At 38.2% G+C, this 21,795-nt stretch overlaps 1 protein-coding gene across 7 annotated transcripts in view; it reads left to right on the forward strand.

Annotated features, from left to right (window-relative positions):
* PLOD2 (procollagen-lysine,2-oxoglutarate 5-dioxygenase 2) overlaps positions 1 to 21,795 on the forward strand; it is a 75,061-nt gene that overhangs the window by 43,367 nt on the left and 9,899 nt on the right. For 6 of the 7 annotated variants that reach the window (XR_012160783.2, XM_073359749.2, XM_073359748.2 and 3 more), the window contains 7 exons: positions 988 to 1,113; positions 3,005 to 3,126; positions 14,710 to 14,814; positions 16,872 to 16,997; positions 18,250 to 18,391; positions 19,608 to 19,670; positions 21,626 to 21,739. Coding sequence is in view for 6 of the 7 variants with exons in the window: in XM_073359749.2 (XP_073215850.1) it covers positions 988 to 1,113; positions 3,005 to 3,126; positions 14,710 to 14,814; positions 16,872 to 16,997; positions 18,250 to 18,391; positions 19,608 to 19,670; positions 21,626 to 21,739 (798 nt within the window). In the remaining variant the exon portion in view is untranslated. The remainder of the gene's footprint in view (positions 1 to 987; positions 1,114 to 3,004; positions 3,127 to 14,709; positions 14,815 to 16,871; positions 16,998 to 18,249; positions 18,392 to 19,607; positions 19,671 to 21,625; positions 21,740 to 21,795) is intronic. The other variant, XM_073359745.2, reaches the window with a different exon arrangement.

Consider the following 21,795-nt stretch of genomic DNA (forward strand, 5'->3'; position numbering starts at 1 on the left):
GCATCCCATCCTCAGGTGAAGTGTTCCCAGTCAATATGGGATAGTTGAAATCCCCTATTCTTTTATTGGGTTTTCTGTTTTTGTAGCCTCTCTAATCTGCCTGCGCATTGCACAGTCACCATCACCATCCTGGTCAGGTGGTCAGTAGTGTATTCCTAGTGTTATATGCTTATTATTCAAGCATGGCATTTCTATCTATAGAGATTCTATGGAACTATTTGATTCATTTACGATTTTTACTAAATTTGCCTCTGCTTTCTTTCACACATAGTGCCATCCCTTCCCGCCTCCAGTGGTGCAACCTATGTTGTCATTCCTATATATTTTCTACCCTGGTATTGCCATGCCCCATTGATTATTTTCGTTCCACCAAGTTTCTGTGATGCCTATTATATCAATAGCTTCATTTTAATATCAGGCACTCAAGTTCCCTCATCTTAGTATTTAGACTTCTTGCATTTGTATACAAGCACTTATAAAATGTGTCAATATTAATTTGTCTGCCTTCATGTGAGATAATTAAATGGGCCTCTTTTTTTCATTTGACTGTTTCTCTTCCGTTCTTATCTGTACTTTTATTAACTTCTATCCCTATTCATAAATCCTGGCCAAAAGGAATGTCTGTCCAAACTCACACCTTCTGACTTTCCCCTCAGTTTAAAGAATCCTCTATGACCTTTTTAATTTTACATGTCAGCAATCTGGTTCCATTTTGGTTTAGGTGGAGTTCATCCTTCCTGTATAGCCTCCTCATTTCCCAAAAGGTTTTCCCAGATCCTAATGAAACTAAATCCATTTGGTTTACTGGACATCTATGTTAGTATCTTGTAAAATCAGATAGTGAATGTACACAGAAGCATGATGATTTTTAGATACGGAGTTGAGATCAACTGTACTAAAAGCAGGACTGAGCTCATGCTGTTGTCATCTTAGAGAGGAGGCAAATGTTCCTGGTTGTATTTTGTGTCAACATATTATTTCTTTTAGGACTATCCAAGGGTTACAATTGCTGTTTTCATTGAACAACCAACTCCTTTCCTACCTAAATTTTTAGACAGACTGTTGACTCTGGATTACCCAAAGGAACCACTTAGTATCTTCATTCATAATAATGTAAGTACGGGGGAACTATCTGGACCAGTTTTACTTTTATTCAGGTGCAATTGCTAAAATGTAATTGAGATTTTGCATACTATGGTAAGCAGCAATGGAAAATATGCAGTGATATAATGTTAAATAGGAGCAACAGCACTTTTCTCAAGGAGTTTATTTGATTAAATTCAAGAGGCACTTTCTGGAACCTTTAATTGAATCGGATTAGTTTTTTTCTGCTTTCTGTGGCCAAGACCTCAATGTTATTTTATTACAATTCGGGTTCCTGATGTATGTCATAACATTTGTATTCCATGAAGCTCCCAGCCTTAAAGTGAAAGATATGAGTCTCCAAAACATACACAGGAGAGAACAGTTGGGCTGACTTTTACTTTGAGTGCTCCTTGCTATTCATCTAAGGCAGTGATTCTCAACCTCTGGCCAGGGGCCGCTTGCAGCCCAATCAGCACCGTGCTGTGGCCCATGTGAAATCTTCAGGGGCATACAGGTAGTATTGGATGCGGCCCATGTAACACATTGTAAGAACCACTTATCTAAGGGCTCAATCCTGCAAGACTTACGCCCTATTGAGTTCAGTAGCATTAATCATATGAGTAGTTACTGATGTGCACAAGTCTTTGCAGGATTGGCTCATAAGTGATGTGATAATAGGATTGGTCCCTGTATTTTTCTCTCTTTACACCGGCATGTAGTCCATTGACATCGATGGCATAGCATGCCTTGATAAGGAGTTGGCCATCAAGCTTTATGAATATTTTTGTGGGGGGATAGTAAAAGATATGCAGATTATATACCAGTAATAATTATGGGCTTTTATCATTGTGCAAAACAAATGCCTCATTGTGCCAATCAGAAGTTAAATAGCCTTTGAAATTATCAAAAAGTTGGCTATCCTCCTTTTTAATATAAAGAGGGGGGAAATTGGTGAGAATTTGGGTGGGTTGTTTTTTTTTAATTATTCTAAAGCCAGCCATGTTATCTGAGAGTTGGCTTAGAACTATTGCATGCTGTAGAAAACTGTAAGGCATAGCCAAGGAAATTAGCAATAAAGAGAAATAATAATTAGAAACTCATTTCTGAGAGAATTATCAAATATTCAGCACTTCTATGAATATACACAGAAATGTTGTTTTTACCAACTTGGGTGAAGATGCTCTGCACAACTTCCACCCTGCTTCCTCCTCACAAACACTCCATTCTTTCAGTCAGTGTGTCCAAACAGTTTCTCCACCTCCATCCATTTAAAAGGCCTCATGTCATAACAAACTTCCTAACTTCACAGAAGGATGGATATTGTTCTAGCCAGAGTAAGTTTTGTGCCTCTCCTCCTACTGGCCAGCCAGGATCATTGGAGAGCAGTGAGAGGCACTAACTCTACAGCGTTCTTAACCTGAAAGTGAGAAACTGAACCTAAGATCCAAACACTGATCCCTATGTGCATTTTATAAAGCTCTAAGCCCACATCCTGCAACTGGATATGTGTGGGCAGACCCCTACATCTCTACAGAGCCCACTGAAGTCCATGGGCATTTGCGTGGCCATAAGGGTTCATCTGTGCAGATTTTATTGTGGGTTTGGGGCCATAGGTTGCAAAATATGCATCCAGCAAAATGATCATTTAAACAGTTTGCGACTCCCCCAGTACTAGAACCACAATAGTTACACGAATTCCATTGTTCCACCACAGAGATTTTTCTAAATTCTTCAGCAAAAGAGCTTGTTTTAGTACTTGAAAATATTCTGAAGATATCTGCAAAAATTGTAATCGCCTCTTCTTTCTTCCTGTGATAGTACAATTTGCATTTGGACATTAAATGTTTTCTTATTTGTGTCTTACAGCACAGCAATTGGTATTTTACATTAACTCTGAATTATGTTAACATGATTACAGGAGGTTTATCATGAAAAGCACATCAAGAAATTTTGGGAGAAAGCCAAGAAGGCTATCAGAAGTATAAAAATTGTTGGACCTGAGGAGAACCTGAGTCAAGCAGAAGCCAGGAACATGGGAATGTAATTAATTTTTTTTTTTAAATTGTATATGAATGTTAAGTTAGATTATGCATTTTCAACAGAGGATCAATAGACACTTAAGCAAGATTTTCATGGAATAACACACTGTATTTAGACACACACAGTGGAATATTGAATGTTTTATGATGTGTCCTCATTATGTATACCGTTGTTTGTTTTTAATATAAAAAGCTGTTGTTCATTTGTGTAGGCATTTCTTGTTGGCTTGGATTTAGCTTTGTTTAAATTATCTATCATTTGGACTTCAGATGAAGGCTTTCAGAATATAGGGAGTAATAGATTATGTAGGAGTGGAGCAGATGTTGTGGATTATTCATGAAGTATATCTGGCAGGAACATGAACATATTTCTAAGCATATATGATGAGCAATAAAATCTGTCCAAATATAAATTCGTGTTTTTGAAAAGAAGCATGCTATGCAAAGTAAATGATGCAACATAAAGTACTAGTTAAACTTTATACTACATTACAATACGAAATGTGTGGCTGTTGTTTCAAGTTTAAATAGCTATGTTAATTTCTGAAAAAAGTATTTTTTTTCTGCTACTATTTTCAGGGGTGGACATATGCTCAAGACCTAAAACAAAGTTAATATAGACTGATGTGTCAAGGAAAAAAAATACAGCTTGCATTCAAAGATGCATCAACTCTATGCATTGTTGTACTCGACATCTTCCATCTTGTTTCTTATAGTAAAATTAAACTTAATGTAGAACTAGAGAGAGATCTGAGTATGAACACACCATAATTTTCTCTTTCCGCATGTATGGAGTAGGGTGGGGTTCAGAAACTGAACCCATACCCAGATTTTGCATCTGGCTCTTGTTCCATTAATTTGTATTTCATTAGTTCAGATCCATTCTGAACATCCTCCCCTAAGCTTTATATGTGGGTGTAGTTTGGAACCTGAGCTTTGATCTGTATTTTATGGGTTTGGTCTAGTCTCTCTAGGTAACAGTGAGATTTCAGTCTACAGAGACTATGTTAAATTCCAGATCAAACTGCTCAATAATCCATTTTATTTCCCTAATATCAAATATATACATTCCCACTCAGTGGGTTTACAATTACTTCCATTTTATTCTGTAAAAGTACATTTTCTTTCATTATTTTAGATTATTTATTTCTATTTGGGAGGGCCTTAGTGCTATTGTTTGTTTTTCTGGGTTGTGTAGAGTTACATCAGATGCTAAGGATTAACAGATTTGTTGACCTTTTCCCATGTTTTGTTCTAAACGTATATGCAGCTACTTCCAACTTTACGTCTGCTTCCATGTGTTTAATGGCCTCTAAAACTGTATTTCATTGTACTTCCAATGAGAAATTGCAATCGTGATTATTCTCAGGACATTGCAAAACAATTCTTACGGGAGAGGAACTGAATCATACAGGGCTCCTAGTTGCTGTTTTTGATATTGAGAATTTGTTGATTTAAAACCTCCAGTGGATGTTATCTTTGTCCATGTTTAAGTTCTTTTGACTTAGTGGTCTAAACATTATTTAGGGGATTATAGATATTTTCCATCCCCAAAAGGGCACTTCCATATTACCGATGTGTTTCTGGCAATCTTACCTGCTGTTGGGTATTCCCTGGGGTCTTTTATTACCTTGGAGGCATAGTAATAATTAAGAAAAGGACCCTCACTATAAAACCAATTAAGTTTCAGAATAGAATAACACAACTCCAGAAGCACAGCTAAACCACAGGTTAAACAATCAGTTTGGAAGTAAGAATCAACCACTAAATTGTTAGACAAATAAACACTTCCTGTCTGCTGACAACCCCCTCCCCCCCACTAGTGGTGATGACTAATGGACCGCATTCCCCTCTTTGGCTTATTAGAGCCTGTTAAATGTAACTGAAGATACCAGTAGTGTTTTGATTGCATCTATAGGTCAAATGCGTCCCCGGTGCCGCTTGGTTAGGCATGAAGAGGAGTTGCATGCCCAACGCCAGGGCTGACTTTGGCCTTTGTGTATTTACATATTTGTCCTGCATCTTTTTCTGACAGCCACTGTATATTCCTTGCCTTTTCTCTGCATGCCTAGGTAGTTATACGAAGAGATGTTTCAAAAATATTTCATTGTCACCCCCTTACCACTAAACATATGTATCCTGATGTAAGAGGTTAAATTTGTGTGTGTAATATATGGTCATGTGAAAATGTGTACTGCATCATACAGGGCTCCAAGCTATTGTTCATAGATTCATAGATACTAAGGTCAGAAGGGACCATTATGATCATCTAGTCTGACCTCCTGCACAACGCAGGCCACAGAATCTCACCCACCCACTCCTGCAAAAAACCTCTCACCTATGTCTGAGCTATTGAAGTCCTCAAATCGTGGTTTAAAGACTTCAAGGAGCAGAGAATCCTCCAGCAAGTGACCCGTGCCCCATGGTACAGAGGAAGGCGAAAAACCTCCAGGGCCTCTTCCAATCTGCCCTGGAGGAAAATTCCTTCCTGACCCCAAATATGGCGATCAGCTAAACCCTGAGCATATGGGCAAGATTCACCAGCCAGATACTACAGAAAATTTTTTCCTGGGTAACTCAGATCCCACCCCATCTCACATCCCATCACAGGCCATTAGGCCTATTTACCATGAATATTTAAAGATCAATTAATTACCAAAACCATGTTATCCCATCATACCATCTCCTCCATAAACTTTCGAGTTTAATCTTAAAGCCAGATAGATCTTTTGCCCCCACTGCTTCCCTTGGAAGGCTATTCCAAAACTTCACTCCTCTGATGGTTAGAAACCTTCATCTAATTTTAAGTCTAAACTTCCCAATGACCAGTTTATATCCATTTGTTCTTGTGCCCACATTGGTATTGAGCTTAAAAAAATTCCTCTCCCTCTCCGGTATTTATCCCTCTGATATATTTATAGAGAGAAATCATATCTCCTCTCAACCTTCTTTTAGTTAGGCTAAACAAGCCAAGCTCCTTGAGTCTCCTTTCATAGGACAGGTTTTCCATTCCTCGGATCATCCTAGTAGCCCTTCTTTGTACCTGTTCCAGTTTGAATTCATCCTTCTTAAACATGGGAGACCAGAACTGCACACAGTATTCCAGGTGAGGTCTCACCAGTGCCTTGTATAATGGTACTAAAACCTCCTTATCCCTACTGGAAATACCTCTCCCGATGCATCCCAAGACCGCATTAGTTTTTTTCACGGCCATATCACATTGGCGGCTCATAGTCATCCTATGATCAACCAATACTCCAAGGTCCTTCTCCTCCTCCGTTAATTGATGCGTCCCCAGCTTATAACTAAAATTCTTGTTATTAATCCCTAAATGCATGACCTTACACTTCTCACTATTAAATTTCATCCTATTACTATTACTCCAGTTTACAAGGTCATCCAGATCCTCCTGTATGATATCCCGGTCCTTCTCTAAATTGGCAATACCTCCTAGCTTTGTATTATCCGCAAACTTTATTAGCACACTCCCACTTTTTGTGCCAAGGTCAGTAATAAAAAGATTAAATAAGATTGGTCCCAAAACCGATCCCTGAGGAACGCCACTGGTAACCTCCCTCCAGCTTGACCGTTCACCTTTCAGTATGACCCCTGTAGCCTTCCCTTTAACCAATTCCTTATCCACCTTTCAATTTTCATATTGATCCCCATCTTTTCCAATTTAACTAATAATTCCCCATGGGGCACGGTATCAAACGCCTTACTGAAATCTAGGTAAATTAGATTGTTAGTTTAATGTTGAGAATCATTGATCTATCTTCCTCTATCCCCATTTAAGTTCTTTTGAATTAATGGGTCTAAACATCACTTAGGAAATACTTGTAATCCCTGGAACCTTAATTTTGATTCCAGTTGATTTATTCCTTCATCCATCTTTAGGCTTGACCCTACCCTTATGAGGTAGAGAGAGGATCATGAAGTCTACTCTGTGCTGTTCTTTTGAGGTTTGCAGGTTTGAATAAATAAATAAAGATACTCTGCTTTTTCTCCACTATTACATACTGCACTTGAAAACTTGTGAACTGGTTTATTGTATGTGCAGCTCTAGAGGATCTTCCACCCTTCCCCATTTATATTATTGTATAAGTGTAAAAGGGAAGTGCTATCTTCAGTAATAAGCTTATATCATATTATAACACTAAGCTCCAGATCTCAGTTGCAGAGCCTAGAGATCTCTGCCTCCTCTCATGAAGCTTACAGTAGCATAATGTGACAGAAAGCAGAACTACATACAAAAGCCCCTAAGACTCTTTGAGATCCAGCGGATTATAAATAATTTAAATGGATGGTAGGAGTGGTGGCTATAAACTAGCCATTCACCAGAAGATTAAAAAGAGCCCCACAAAACTACCTGTTTGTCAGTGTTGCATAGCATTCTATCAAACTCCCCTTTGTAAGATAAAAGTATGTGATACATAACAGTGGATACTTATTTCCACCACAATACAAATATAATTTGGCCCATGTTGTTCCTCCTCTGATATGCCACTTGCTAACAGTCTCTGTCCTGCAGGGGATGTGTAGCATAAAGGGAAAGTGTAAAAAATCATATACAAGCCAACACAGAGAACTGCACTGAGCTCAAATGATAACTATTAAAAGTAGGAATTTTAAAGTGAGTAATGCAAATATAAATTGACAGAGCACCTTAATTCAACCTAAAATCAATTCCACGTTCAACTATGTATTCTTCTATCCTCAAGGTCTGTTTCCACTCCCTCCTGAAATTAATCTGATTCCCTGTGACATCTGAAAAATGTATGTTTGCTTTTCTCTGATAAATCCAACTAAACTTTTGGGTTAGATTTGTGACACAAATTCCCTGTGGGTTATATCTGCTGCTTGCTCTTAGCCTTTTCTTCTCTTCATCTGGAATTCAGAATTTTATTCCATTCCCTTTAGTATTCCAATGTGAATGCATTGAAAAGAGTGACTCTTCACAAATCTGACTTTTTCTCAAATTTTGCTTGCATAGCTCAAGCAATGCTCACGCAGTTGTTAAAAATCGGAGGGTTTCGGGGCCAAATTCAAAAGTGATTTAAAGTGGTGTAAACACATCTTCTGGCCACCTCAGTATCTGTAATATCAATTGATACTTACACGCCTCCTCTTATAAGTTGTTTTTACTGCTTTGCTTCTCTTAGGATTCTCTTAGACTCACCTCTGAATTTGGCCCATTGTCTTAAACAGATTTCTTGTGTGGAATATGTGTTTGAACAAATAGAAATAATCCACCAATCAACATTCCACAAAATTCTTGACCACTGAATGGCTATTTTCAGTTTCTGACATCTTAATTTGGATTTATTTTCTAGTCAGTCTGTTTTCTATTTTAAGTATTTTATTTTCTCTTATCAGCAGTAAACGTTGGTTGTGTGCACATGCCAGAGTTCCATACAAATGGACCACTCTTACTTCTGTATCCAAGCTTTTTTGAGAAATAGACCCAATGTCCTTAACTTTATCCATAGACTCATGGGCTATATCAAATCCATGATGTAGCATATTATCTTCTACTTGTTTTTTATCACTATGAAGAATATCCTGAGAAAGGGTATGCATAACTCCTACCGACCTTTCTAAGATATAAAATTTATGGTAGAGTCCTGTGACTTTCCTGTTTTTACTTTTGGCAATCTTTTGGCACAGCACGTTCATTAAATTGGGTAGATTTTCATTCTTCTATCCATGTCCTTCTAGTCTGCCCATTATTTGATCCCTGGTACAAAATTAAGAATTGCATAACAGTTCCTCCAGGAATGTTACTCTCTTCTTCTCCTTAGTTGAACCAACCTCACTCATTTGGTTTACATTCCTCTCCCCTACCCCACTGCTTTCCATCGTGACCATTATCAGAACCAAGACTGAGAGTTTCATATGAGGAGCCAGAGCATGGGACATCACTGTCATGTGTTCTTAGATTTTTTTAAAAGTACATTTAAGGGGCAATCCACTGTGTGATAGTCTAATCTGAAGTGTTTATTTGGCTTCCATTTTCATCACTAGGTACAGTCAATTGCAGAAATTTAACGTGGGGTTGATATAATCATGGAGATATAATCATAGCCAGAAAAGGTGGAAGATGTTGCAATCTGAGTGTTCTGGATCAATAATGAGTCCAGTAGGACTCCCAAAACCATGGAGATTGGAGGCCAGATCACCTTAACAGTTGTTGAAGTTAATTTCCTAGTTAGATTCCTAAAAGGATTGTCCCCCCCCTTACCTCTTATGTCTTATATGGGATAAGTTTGAGTTGTTTTCCATCTGTATACTTACCTCTCGGATATTGTGACAACTGGGTGGCAGTGTTGGCTGTCCTTAAAGCTCTGTATGGTTGGTGCATTGATGGCAGCGGTTTTTGATATAATTCCAGAGTGTTATCTGTATGGGGAACACAAAATGACATTCTTTGCACCAGTTGTAGAAGCAAAATGAGAGTGGAAGGAGGAAAGATAATGGAAAAAAAGGAGATGTAAAGTCAACTGGGCACTCTGCCTATGTATGCACATCTCTTGGAATTTCTGTTCTTCAGTTTTAAAAAAACCTTGTCTTCAAGGAACATGTGTGATATTTTACTGTCATTTTTTCCACCCTTTCCAGTTCAACTGTGAACTTGGATTTATTCACCTTTGCAATTTGGAGACCAGATTTAATCAGCTATTGTAGATTTTGGTGTAACAGAAAACTCTAGAGATTAAGATGAATATGTTCAGGCTATAATAAATGTAAGAAGTAATTTGTTTCAGTTCCTTATAGGATTATCAGTCCTTAGAATCTTGTTATTGGATGATCCCCCACTTTCCCCCTCTCACTTCAGGGAATTTTTACGGGTGTTGGTAGCTTTTCAGGATGTAGTAGAGCTACTTTAGTAGTTCTGCTCTTCAGGCTTAATTTCATAAATAAAAGCCCTTTATCCATTGTGTGGTTAGATATGTTTACCTCTTTTGGGACAGAAGTGTTGGTATATACTATTCTGAAGGAATCAAAAGATTTCACTAAGGATATTCAGAAATTGCCAAGTGTAGTTCTAGGTGACACAACTATGGCATGATTGGAACTATATGCTATTAATATCTTATGGAAAAGTCACCCCATGTATTCAATTCAGCTCCCAACTGAGCAGGAATTACTAAATTATATAATGCATTGGTTAACTCACATTCACCAAATGGCCATTAGTACTGATGGTTAATTTTTGTCCTTCATAAGTCACACGGAGAGGTAAGTGGTGTCATCTTATTATATTACTAGGCACCATTTTTAAGGTGTTTCTCAAACTGTAGTATTCATAAAGAGGCGTCTGAATGTCCTAAGGCAGGGGTGGGCAAACTGCGGGTTGGATCTGGCCCCTCAGGGCTTTGGATCTGGCCCAGGGGATTGTATTTCCCCCCCCCCCCGACGCCGTGGGCCACAGTGCTCCCAGAAGCAGCCAGCACCAGGTCCCTGTGGTCCCCGGGGGTGCAGGGGGCATGCAGAGGGCGCTATGCGCTGCCCTCGCTTCCAGGCACCACCACCACCCCCCGCAGCTCCCATTGGCTGGGAACAGGTAATCGCAGCCAATGGGAGCTTCAGGGGAGGTACCTGGAGGCGCGGCAAGGGCAGTGTGCGGAGCCCTCTGTCCCCACTCCCCCAGGGGCTGCAGGGACGTGGTGCTAGCTGCTTCCGGGAGCAGTGCAGCGCGGGGCCAGGGCAGATAGGCAGGCAGGGAGCCTGCCCTGGCCCCGGGGCATGCTGCTGCCACCCCAGAGCCGCTCCAGCTAAGCGGCACTGGGCTGGAGCCTGAACCCTTCCTGCACCCCAACTCCCTGCCCTGAATCCCCTCCCTGCACCCCTGCCCTGAGCCCCCTCCTACACGCCGTACCCCTTCTGCACCCCAACCCCCTTCCCTCAGCCCCTTCCTGCACACCGCACTCCCTCCCACACCCAAACCCCCTGCCACGGCTCTGCATGCAATTTCCCCACCTGTTGTGGCCCTCGGGCCAAAAAGTTTGCCGACCCCTAAAATTTATGTCATCTATTCCAGAATTGCAATTCTCTTTCCAAACTGTGGACAGAAAATGATAGACTGCTTCAATTTCAAATACAAATCATGTTTATAGATGTTTTAAATGGCTGTTTGCTAGAGGAAATTGAACAGATTATGTCTCTTCCCAACAAGTTACTGTGGGTTAGGATCACATGGTCTTAGTGGAAAGTTTTGTTCACAAAAGAACAGCAACATTTTTCCTTTTCCTAAGATATACTCACTGTCACAGATAAGCCAGTACTTCACAAGCAGAGTTAAACAGTAGTATTAATCCTCTCTCAGAATCTTTGTCTTCTCCTACTGACCACTTCTTATCGCTGCTTTAAAACAGCTTCTTGAACTTGTGTACCAAAAAAAAAAAATCTTTTCAACTTTCACGTTTATGCTACTAAGATAAATCTAAGCAAATGTACTGAGGCCAGGGAAATAAAGTTCTTCAAAAATGATATGATTTGATTTTAGTGGTGTTAAGCACCTCTGAAAAGCAAGCAGCCCATTTGTCACTGCTATCCCTGTCTCCTACTTGAATTAAGGAGTAGGTTCACGTGTTATCCTTACATATCTGTGTCCTTAAAGACTAGGCTATTATCAAAATGTAATATCCTGAAGCAGAAAGACTATCAAAGACCATTTGTGTTTCCTAGGGAGAGCTTCTAGACTGTGTTGAAAGCCTCAGAAAAGTAAATCTGAATTTCATTATTATTAGCAGGTTTCCTTTATTAGTATTGAGAAATTTTATAAGTCCATGTTATGTATAATCCAAAGCTAGGGAATTTTATAGAAGTTTTGTTGATGGTGGTTGCAAGTGAATAGTAAGAACCATGCTTCCTACAAAAATTCCAGAAATGCAGGAAACTCTTAATTAAAAGTGAAGCTCTAACCTAACGATCCAGCCTGTTCTACTATAGTGAGAATGGAAGGAAAGAGTTAAAAAATGGAAGGATTCAGACTAAGGTCAGGAAGTCCCAACTGGATTTGCTGCATTAATTTTGAAGATTCTTGTGGGGGTTTTTGTTGGTTAAAAATATTCCTATAACTTTTATTACAAATGAATTCCCTTATATTTAAGGTAATAGAATATTTCTAAAGGCTTCCAAATAGATCACTAGTACTTTGGGTATATGTTAACTTGGAAGCTTTTCAAATGTCTAATAGCCTGTCATTTAGATTAATATATTTGAATACAGTACAGAAGGATTCGTAAAACTAGACAGAGCCAATTTTAACAGAATACTCTGACAATTTATTTTGTAAAAATAAAAAAAGTTGAAGTCCCACAAATTGCCTGCAAAATTTTATTGGAAGAGACTTAATTTTTCCAATTACGTCTGCTCAAAAATGAATCTAAAGCTGCTACTTCTGTTTTATTTTATGTAGCATATAATTAAAAACAATCTGTATAGATTATTTTCAAATGTTGGTTAAAAGAAAACTCCCTATGATGTTTATCTGAGACTTTATTTTCTAATAATAAAGCCAAATGAATTTTATGGCAGAGTTACAAAGCTTTGGACAGAGCAAATTAATAGACTGAAATAAACTCTGCCAGTGTCAGATGGAAATAATGAGTGTAAAGAATTCAGAAATCATAGTTCACAACCTGACACAAACATGTAGGACATTCATATGATGGAAAATTGGCTATGAAGGAAGTGCTGGTTAAGTAATAGCCTGTACTTTCACCGAGACTGTTAACCATGGACCTGTGCATAAAAACCTCTTCTTCAATGAATTCTTCATTGTATTGACTATCCTTCCTGTTAACTCAGTATTATTTTAGAAATTCAGCTCAAATGATTATTGCAACAGTGTGTTGACTAAGTGACTAGCTTGGTTTTAAGTCAATGGAATGGAATGGAGAAGGATGTCGTTTACCTTCCAGTGCAGTTTCACAAAAGGATCTTGAGGTACCAGTTTGAGCACAAGAGGACCTGATAATCAAAAGGGTGACCGTCCTTGATAAAGAACGCTTGCAGGAGAAATACCGCAGGCTGAATTCCGTGGTAAACTGAACAGGATATAGTTTTGTGGTTCTGCACTGGAAAAAAAGACCTGCAGTCTTCTCCATGCTTTGATTTGTTTGTAGTCACTTTTCTTCTTGTGAGATCTCTTGAATTTATGAAAAACCACCATTAATTTCCCCAGGTATCAATCAAAACTCAGGTCAAGTTAGATTAAACAAAAGTAGCATTTATTAGAATTTTTACAGAAAGTGGAATAAGTGAAATAAAATGTATGCAGGTAAGATGGAATCTGTAGTGAGACCGTACAAGCCAGCACAATAAATGTAAGCTGTATAGGGAAGCTATTGCCTCAGAGTGATATTCCATCTTTTAAAATAATATATTCCCATAGAGACATCAGGGCCAAATTCACTGGTGATGTAAATTGTTGCAGTTCCACTGATTTCAATGGAGCTGTGTTCACTGATACCCAAACTTAGCCCTGAGAGTTGTCTACCAAAAAAAAAAAAAAAATTCTTCTGCGCTTGTAATTGGTCACATTTATATTAAAGGATAATACAATATTCCTCCTCCTTTCAGTGAAACTTCTCTGGAGAACAGGGACATGCAGAAATTTCTATTTCCTCCTTCTCTGGTATCAGAAACTTAGGTGATAGATTGCTTCAAAGACGACCTCCTAAGGGCACGTCTGTGCTGCCCTGCAGTTTGGACTACCAGGATCTGAATTGCAACATGCACCAAACTGCTGCACTGTAACTCCCCTGTATGGAAGCGGCAGACGTGAACGTGAACTCTGACAGGACTACCTCAGTGTGAACTAGCGACTTTTAAGTTTGCACCTGAAGTATCCATTCAGGGGAGTTACAGTGCAGCCCTTTTGTACTCACTGCAGTTCATACCTCTGTGATCCAAACTGCACAGCAGTGTAGACATGAGTTCCCTTTTTTACACTGATCAGTGGTCACCTCAGTTGGGATTTTGGTGTATCTAGTATTTTAACAATTACGTTCTTATTCTTTTAGATAAAGTTTTGCTTAACCAACTGGGTATAAGTAGTTCAATTGATTTCCCCCTGTTCTCTCGCCCCCCCCCCCCCCAATGTTGCTAATGGCTTCAGTTAACAGCTTCCTGGAAGGGAGTTCTATCACCATTCAGATCAGCAGATCACACATGTAGCTCCTTTGTTCAAGCAAAGCTCATGGGTTGAGACTATATTAGACACCCAGTTAAATGATTCTTAATACAGAACCCAACATTTGCAAACTTGGCTGCCCAAACTTCAGTACCTAATCCATATTTAGTCACCTAAATGAAAACTGGAGATTTTCAGAGATGTTGAGCACTTACAATTCCCACTGAAGACAACAGAACCTGGAGATTGTGCAGCACCTTCAAAAATTAGACCCCTTTTATTTAAGCATCTAAATGGATTTAAGTACATAATTTTAGGCACCTAAGTTGGAAAAGTTTTATCAAGTATTTATTAAATGTGCTTGAGTTTTTCCACAATAAACTTATTTTTAACATCACACGAGGATGTACTGGTTGTGCTAAGAGCTGCTTTCTCTCTTTGCAGGGACCTTTGTCGCCAGAATAAAGCATGTGACTATTACTTCAGCATAGATGCGGATGTTGTGCTGACAAACCCGAAGACTTTAAGACTTCTGATAGAGCAGAACAGGTTCAGTATAACTTTGTCTTACAGAGTGAGGATCTTCATTTTTTCTAGTCTGGAAGCACTCTCCAGGATCCCCTTTTACTTGTCCCTTCTATGGTATTGCATTATTGTAAGAGAAGTTTGGCTCAATTCCCTGTGGAGCTTATCAGCATTCCACTCTACTTGAGGGAGCATCAGGTGATCATGTTACTGCAAACTATGTGGTGCCAATAGACCACTAAGCCATTCCAATGGCAAACATCTTTAACTCTGTAATTAATCTTGGCTGCTTGTTTGCCAAAAAAACCTGCTTTAATGGAATGCTGAGTTCTGTGGGGAAAAATAATCAGACCTAATTATTTGGTTAATGGAAACACTTTCTCACTTGAAAATGTTGAAGTGAAAAAGGTAGGTGAACGGAGTATGTTCACTGGATTGGGCCCTGCAGGCCAGTTAGGTGGAGGAATCACTCTGGGGCTTAGGCATCTGCATGCCCAGAGTGAGGATGCAGTATGCATGTGCAGAGGCAGAAACATAAGCACCTAGGGAACTTTTACTACAAAAAGGTAGGTGTCAAGCAAGTTTTGGCACCTACAGGGTTCAGCAGCAACTAGATGGGGGTTTTGTGAATCCCAATGGGGCCTGATTCTGAAATTTAGGCAACTAAAGGGGAAGCTAGGCACCTAAGTCCTCTTGTGAATCTAGCTCATGTTGACCAGGAAGATGTACTGATTATCACTCTTTATAGTAAGCATGGGAGTTAACCATTCACAAAATCTGTTGCATAGAAGAATATGCACAAACAGCAATTCCCAGTCTGAACATCCAAGAATCTAAATCATTCTGAAGACAGCTGTGTGATGTCATTGCTTTCTGTTAAATGAAGCAGGATTTCCAAGACTGACTGATCAGAAATTGTACAATTCAGGCATAAAAAAAGCCCACTTGTTTCAGTCTTAGTATTTGGAGTTTTAAAAAAAGAGATTTATTCTTGGAGATAGAACATCGTTGTTTTTGCTCTTACAAGCTGTTTCTCATTGTCTTGTATCTTGTGAAATTATTTAACAAACTAAACGTTGACATCCAATACGAATACAAATAATATTTGTTAGCTTTTCACAATTTCCAGAAAAGATCCAATATTGACTACTATTCACGGCTCATATTGGGTTTTTTCCTGCTTTAGGGCCAAATCTTGCTTGCTTTACTCATGAAAATCCGTGAATTCCCATGTGAGTAAAGTACACCGGATTTGGCCGTGAGTGGTAATGCCAGGCTTTTCAGGTGGGTCAGACAAAGAGGCAGAGTATTAATTTCATCACCATATGTTGGAAACTTGCATTTACCTAATGATGAGGACTGAGTTGTAGATAAAGGCGTAGCTGGCTTGTCGTTTTGATTATATTATTTCTTCGCTGAAATTGGTTGCTTTTGTAAAAGAGAAGTTTAGGACCCAGTATAGTGCAGACAGAAGTAGCATAAGCTTCACAAAACAGGCCTAGGGGGGGACAGCACTTATAAAAGAAGTTCCATTATTTTGCTTCCATTTCTAGTCACCTCACATTTCCCTTCTCACCTGTTTTCAATGTCTGCTGAGTTATTTTTCCATTTGGAATAATTTCCGTAATCAAAGTCCTCTACTTTTTTTTTTGCTTTTTTCATTTTTTGTTTTTGTTGCCTCTGCAAAAAAATCCTTAGCTAAGCTTTTGTTAAAGGCCTGCCCACTTGTGCTCATTCTGTCTGCAGAAAGAGGACAAGAGTATTTTCCTCTGCCTGAAAACTCCATGATTTATAGCGATGCTGGGCATGGCAGCTAAATTCCTGTCTGTTGCTCTCACCTTTGGGTGGCTGGAAGTTTGGAAACTAGCAGTTAATGGAAAATATTTCCCTTCAACTCAAGTGTAGAATGGCTGCTTCTAGATTTGATGGTCCTTCAATTCTGGTGCTCTGTCAAAAAGTGCAGAAGTGAGAGGCACCTTCGATACACTGCAGATGTTCACAGGCAGCCATTACAACTATTTTAATGCTAGCAGAATCAAAGTTCATGTTTTATTTTCTTATGGAATATTTTGTTTTTACAGGAAGATAATTGCTCCACTTGTAACTCGCCATGGGAAGCTATGGTCCAACTTTTGGGGTGCTTTGAGCCCTGATGGCTATTATGCTCGCTCAGAAGATTATGTGGATATTGTCCAAGGGAACAGAGTGTAAGTTAACTTAAACTAATCACTAACACCAGATATCATTGGACAGTAGTTAGTGACATATTCTTTCCTTGCCCAGCAAATACCAATATTTTTCATGTAAAGAGAGAGAGAATTTCTGAACCGTTAATGTCAGTTACGTTCATGAATTTCTTCAATAATCCAGGATTACTTTCTGTTTCTGCAACCTGGAATAGAAAGGCACAGTGCCCAGCACAATGAGGTCCTAGGTACTATCCCAACACACGCAATTAATAAGTGATGGTCATCAGTACTGAATATGATTATGCTATGAAAATGAACTGTAATTAATTGCAAAAATTGAAGAAGTTATACTGTGAATTTATGCCAAAAAATAATCTAGAGACACTTCATCAAATGTGTAACAAGTAAAGTGTTTCCTCATCTCTTCTGGACAAGCACAATATTTAATCAGCAGCTGAAATTAAAATTAATAACCATTTTTGATACAGCAGTATTTGTTCCATTATATGCTGTCTACTTTCCATCCTTATAACAGCCCAGAAATGTTAGACTAAAGTGAAAGCAGATGAGAAATACTTTCATTTCACAAACAGTAACTTTTCCCCAAAATGAACATACTTTAAACTACCTGAGGCCTGATTTGCATATGTGCCAATGGCCCTTTACTTGACCCTGGCAATTCGAAAAGGTCTTATTGGGCTGATACTCCTTTACAGTTATGTACTGGTTTTATAGATCTGCCTCTGGGAAACAGAAAACTTGTAGAGCAGTGCATTGTCCTATGGAGATGCCTATTTGTTGATATTGGCTCAACTGAATTAAATTTATGGCCTGTTGCATTCACCGGGTATCAGTGTAAAGAAGTCAGACGGTCTACGAGAAGCTACGGTTGGGTGTTTAAACGAACATAAAATCTGTTTAATAGTTTTCTCCATCCCACTGAGTAACTTAATGCTATAATATAAAGGAATTTAATTGATAGCCTTGACCTAGTCTGGAAAGGGACGTGTTTATATATTTAAAACCCACTTTAAGGAATTTGGTAGAATTACTTTCTTCGTGATAAAAGCTCATAAAATTTGAATTGCTGCTTATGCTCCCTTCAAGTCCAGCTGTAGCTTTTCAGATATCTTGGGAACCTTACATCATTGCCTTGAACTTTGCCTGGTCTTTTCAGTAAATAATAAAATCCTGATGTTCAAATTGTAAAATGTACAATACATTCCAGTTTTCATAGTCTTAAACCTTTTCCCCTGGACTTCTTTTACAGAGGAGTCTGGAATATCCCTTATATGGCTAATATATACTTAATTAAAGGACAGACTCTCAGATCAGAGATGAGAGAGAGAAACTATTTTGTTCGTGATAAGTTGGATCCTGATATGGCACTCTGCAGGAATGCCAGGGAAATGGTAAGGTGGATGGATGGATGGCTTGCTTTTAAATAGTACATGCAGTTGTTTTTTTTTAACGTGCTTGCTACAGGTGTATGTATGTAATCTTGAATTGTGTTCACTTCTTTCTAATTACAAGTACTAGCCAATTTTTTGTGGGATACTGGCATTAGTGGGTGTTTTTTTTTTTTTAATAATTGAAAAGAATACAGTGGAAGCATTTGGCTTTGATCAAGACCAGTGGACTGGTGCACTGACAGCATATTTATTTCTATTTAAATACAGTTAAAATTCATAGGTACTATAAATTACCTTACTTGTTGGCACAATTGTATAACATGAAGGCGGACTCAGTGGCCACCTTGTTAATATATCAGCTATCATTGAGTATCTCCATTTGTCTTGAAATGTCTTAGTTAATCTGCACAATTTGGAACTTATAACAAGTTAGGTGGAACACTTTGTTTTATGTTTAAATGAGAATACTTAAAGTTAATGATTGAAGCTGGCAATATACAAATCTTATTTTAAGCCATTTTCAGAATGATACCCTTATTAAAGGTGTTATACTATTTAGTGTTGCTTGTATTATGCTGTCAGTAATATGAAGATTGATTTATATTAGGAGTATAAATATGCAAAACCATATTTGTACTGATATTTACACTAGTTTCAGAACAGAAACAAATAAGAGGTAAACCACAGCTAGTTCCAGACAGTATAGCATTGAAAAATAACTTGCTGAATTGAACAAGAAAAGTTGGCAAGTATAATTTTTTTATTCCCTCCATAACAAGGCATGATTTCATTTGTTTGTACTCATTCTACAGAACAACCCAATCAACATACTCTTGTTTTCAACCTTCTAAGCAGCAGTTATTGCACTTTGTGCTTACCATGTGCTCCTGTTAAACTAATCTGACTCTGTGGCTCGTCAGAGAATTGCCTTCTCTCTTTCTCTTTCTCAACCTGTGCTATGAGACCGTCTGGTACGTGCTTGTTTTTGTATTGCAGCAGATAAGGGGCTGGTGGATACAGCTTTAACATGTACATAGGAGCTTTGCTTGGAGATGCATGCTGCCCGTAAAAGCTATTTTGGAATATCAGCTTTTGATCGAAGGCTGTTATTTACCTAATGTAACTGTGGAACCCTAAAACCTAATACATCTCTGACAAAGAGAGAGAGAGAGACCACATATCGGTCAACTGATGTGATGCTTCTCCTTCATTTTAGAGTTTACAAAGGGAAAAAGGCTCCCCTTCTTCGGAAACATTCCATATGCTCAGACCCCCAAAGGTGTTGCTTTTTTTTATTCATTAGTTGTTACTATTATGCAGTATCATTCTACCACAGGAAAACCCTTCCCCTCTCTCCACTTACCTTAGTAAAAGTTGCTATACCTTTCTCTTTAGTCTTAAGTTACATTTTCAAAAGTGACTGGTGATATGGGGTGCCTAATCAAAACATCTTAAAACTTGATTTTTCATGGTGAGAGCTCTTAATGCTCTGAAAATCAGGCTCCTTTTAAGATGTCTGAATCTGGGCACCTGGAAATCAAGATAACCAATGTCACTAGTCATTTTTTGAGGATTTAGGCCATTACAGCTTAATTATTGGCATTATTAGTACAATGAAACTGGTTAAACGATTCAAAACCTCTCTGAATATTACCCAAAATCACAAAAAAAGACAAAGTGCAAAGTTTCTCTGACCTGTCTAGCCTGTCTTATTTGTAAAGTCTTTGTTCAGTTTTGCTACAGCTTGTGTTTGTGCAGCCATTGGGCAAAATTCTGCAGTGCTTACTCCCATGAATAGTCCTATTGCTAGACCTATTGAAGAACTGGTCTCAGTGTGTCCATTACTTCAATGTCATGTTTCGGGAAAAGAAAGCAAGCACTAATGGTGTGTTACAACTGCATGGGTGGTGGACACACTTAAAAAGTTGCTTCTGGTCCTAGAAATACTAGCAGTATTTCCTCATTTCAAGAATACAAAATCGTTCTAAAGCCAGAATAAACTTAAGGTTACCTTCTCAAAGGGCTTGATTGACATTTTTGTTTCTCCGTATTTATTATGATGTAACTCTATTGAAATCAGAGTTGCACTGAATAAAACTGGAGCAACAACGTGGTGAATCAGGCCCAGGGTATCCTGTATAGGAAAGCTTTTTGTGATAAGCATTGGGTAGCCACTTTTGCCAGACCCTCCTTATTTTCCTTGCTGTAGCTATTTAATGTGTTAAGAGCCAAGAACTGAGTACATGTTTAACACGTTTTATCATGCTGGCAATTTAACACTTTTTCAGACCTAAAACTGAGGTCCAGATACAAGCAAACAAGTGGGAATGGCTCTGTGTTGTGCAAATCTAAAATGGAGAAAACTTTCTAAAATGGGGTTGGGTCTGAAAAACAGTTAAACTAAAAGAAACCCCAATTTCTTTTAAACAAAAATATTTTCTGCTACTAATTCTAATCAAGGGAGCCCTGTTGATATCCTAGCTTTTATTTATGAACCAGTGTAGCAGCACATTTAATTGTTGGTCTTTATATCACTGATATATTCTTTATTCCTCATCATAATTCTAACATGCATTGTATTTTCAGATTTTTTTTTCAGGACAATTCACCAAAAGGATTACTTAATAATAAATGTTCTGAAGCAGCGCAGAACTTGCGTGTTTGGTGTTCTGACAGTACTTAAACCTTTTTTCTAATTGTTCGCTTTTTTCAGATAAAATCCCCAGCCCCAGACTTTGTTGTCAGTTTAATTTGTGTGAGAGTTCTGTTTGAAAACCGGTGTTTCAGGAGGGTTGAACATTTTAATATATGGTCTTTCTAGGCTTACTGAAGAAAAAAACAAAGGATATTAAATTTGTTTTTCTTTTCCAATTGCATATTTGCACTATTACAAAACATTTTGTTGCCTTAATTTGATTAGAAAACAAATGATACCAAATGTGTCTTTTTTAATGTGGATCATAGTAGAAATACATGTTCAGGAATCAGTAATACAGGCTGTGATCAGAAATAGTCATGTGAAAGTTTAAAGATTTCCTTAAAAAACAAACCCAGAGGTAGTTAAAACGTGTATGAGAGAGACATAAATATATAGGTAAAATATAAATTATATATACCATATTTTAGCTACATGTCTGTGTTTTGGGGATATATATATAAAATTTTAAAAGCCGAATATCATTCTTACTGTTACACAGTGTTGCTAACATCATTTTTCTTCTTTGTTTGATACAGGGTGTCTTTATGTACATTACCAACAGACATGAATTTGGGAGACTTATTTCAACTGCCAACTACAATACCTCCCACTACAACAATGATCTCTGGCAGATTTTTGAAAATCCTGTGGTATATATCACATTATGCATAAAACTGTTAATAGGTTTTAGAAATCATTATATGAC

Source organism: Lepidochelys kempii, chromosome 9 (assembly GCF_965140285.1).
Source record: "Lepidochelys kempii isolate rLepKem1 chromosome 9, rLepKem1.hap1, whole genome shotgun sequence".
In the NCBI taxonomy this organism is placed as follows: domain Eukaryota; kingdom Metazoa; phylum Chordata; order Testudines; family Cheloniidae; genus Lepidochelys; species Lepidochelys kempii.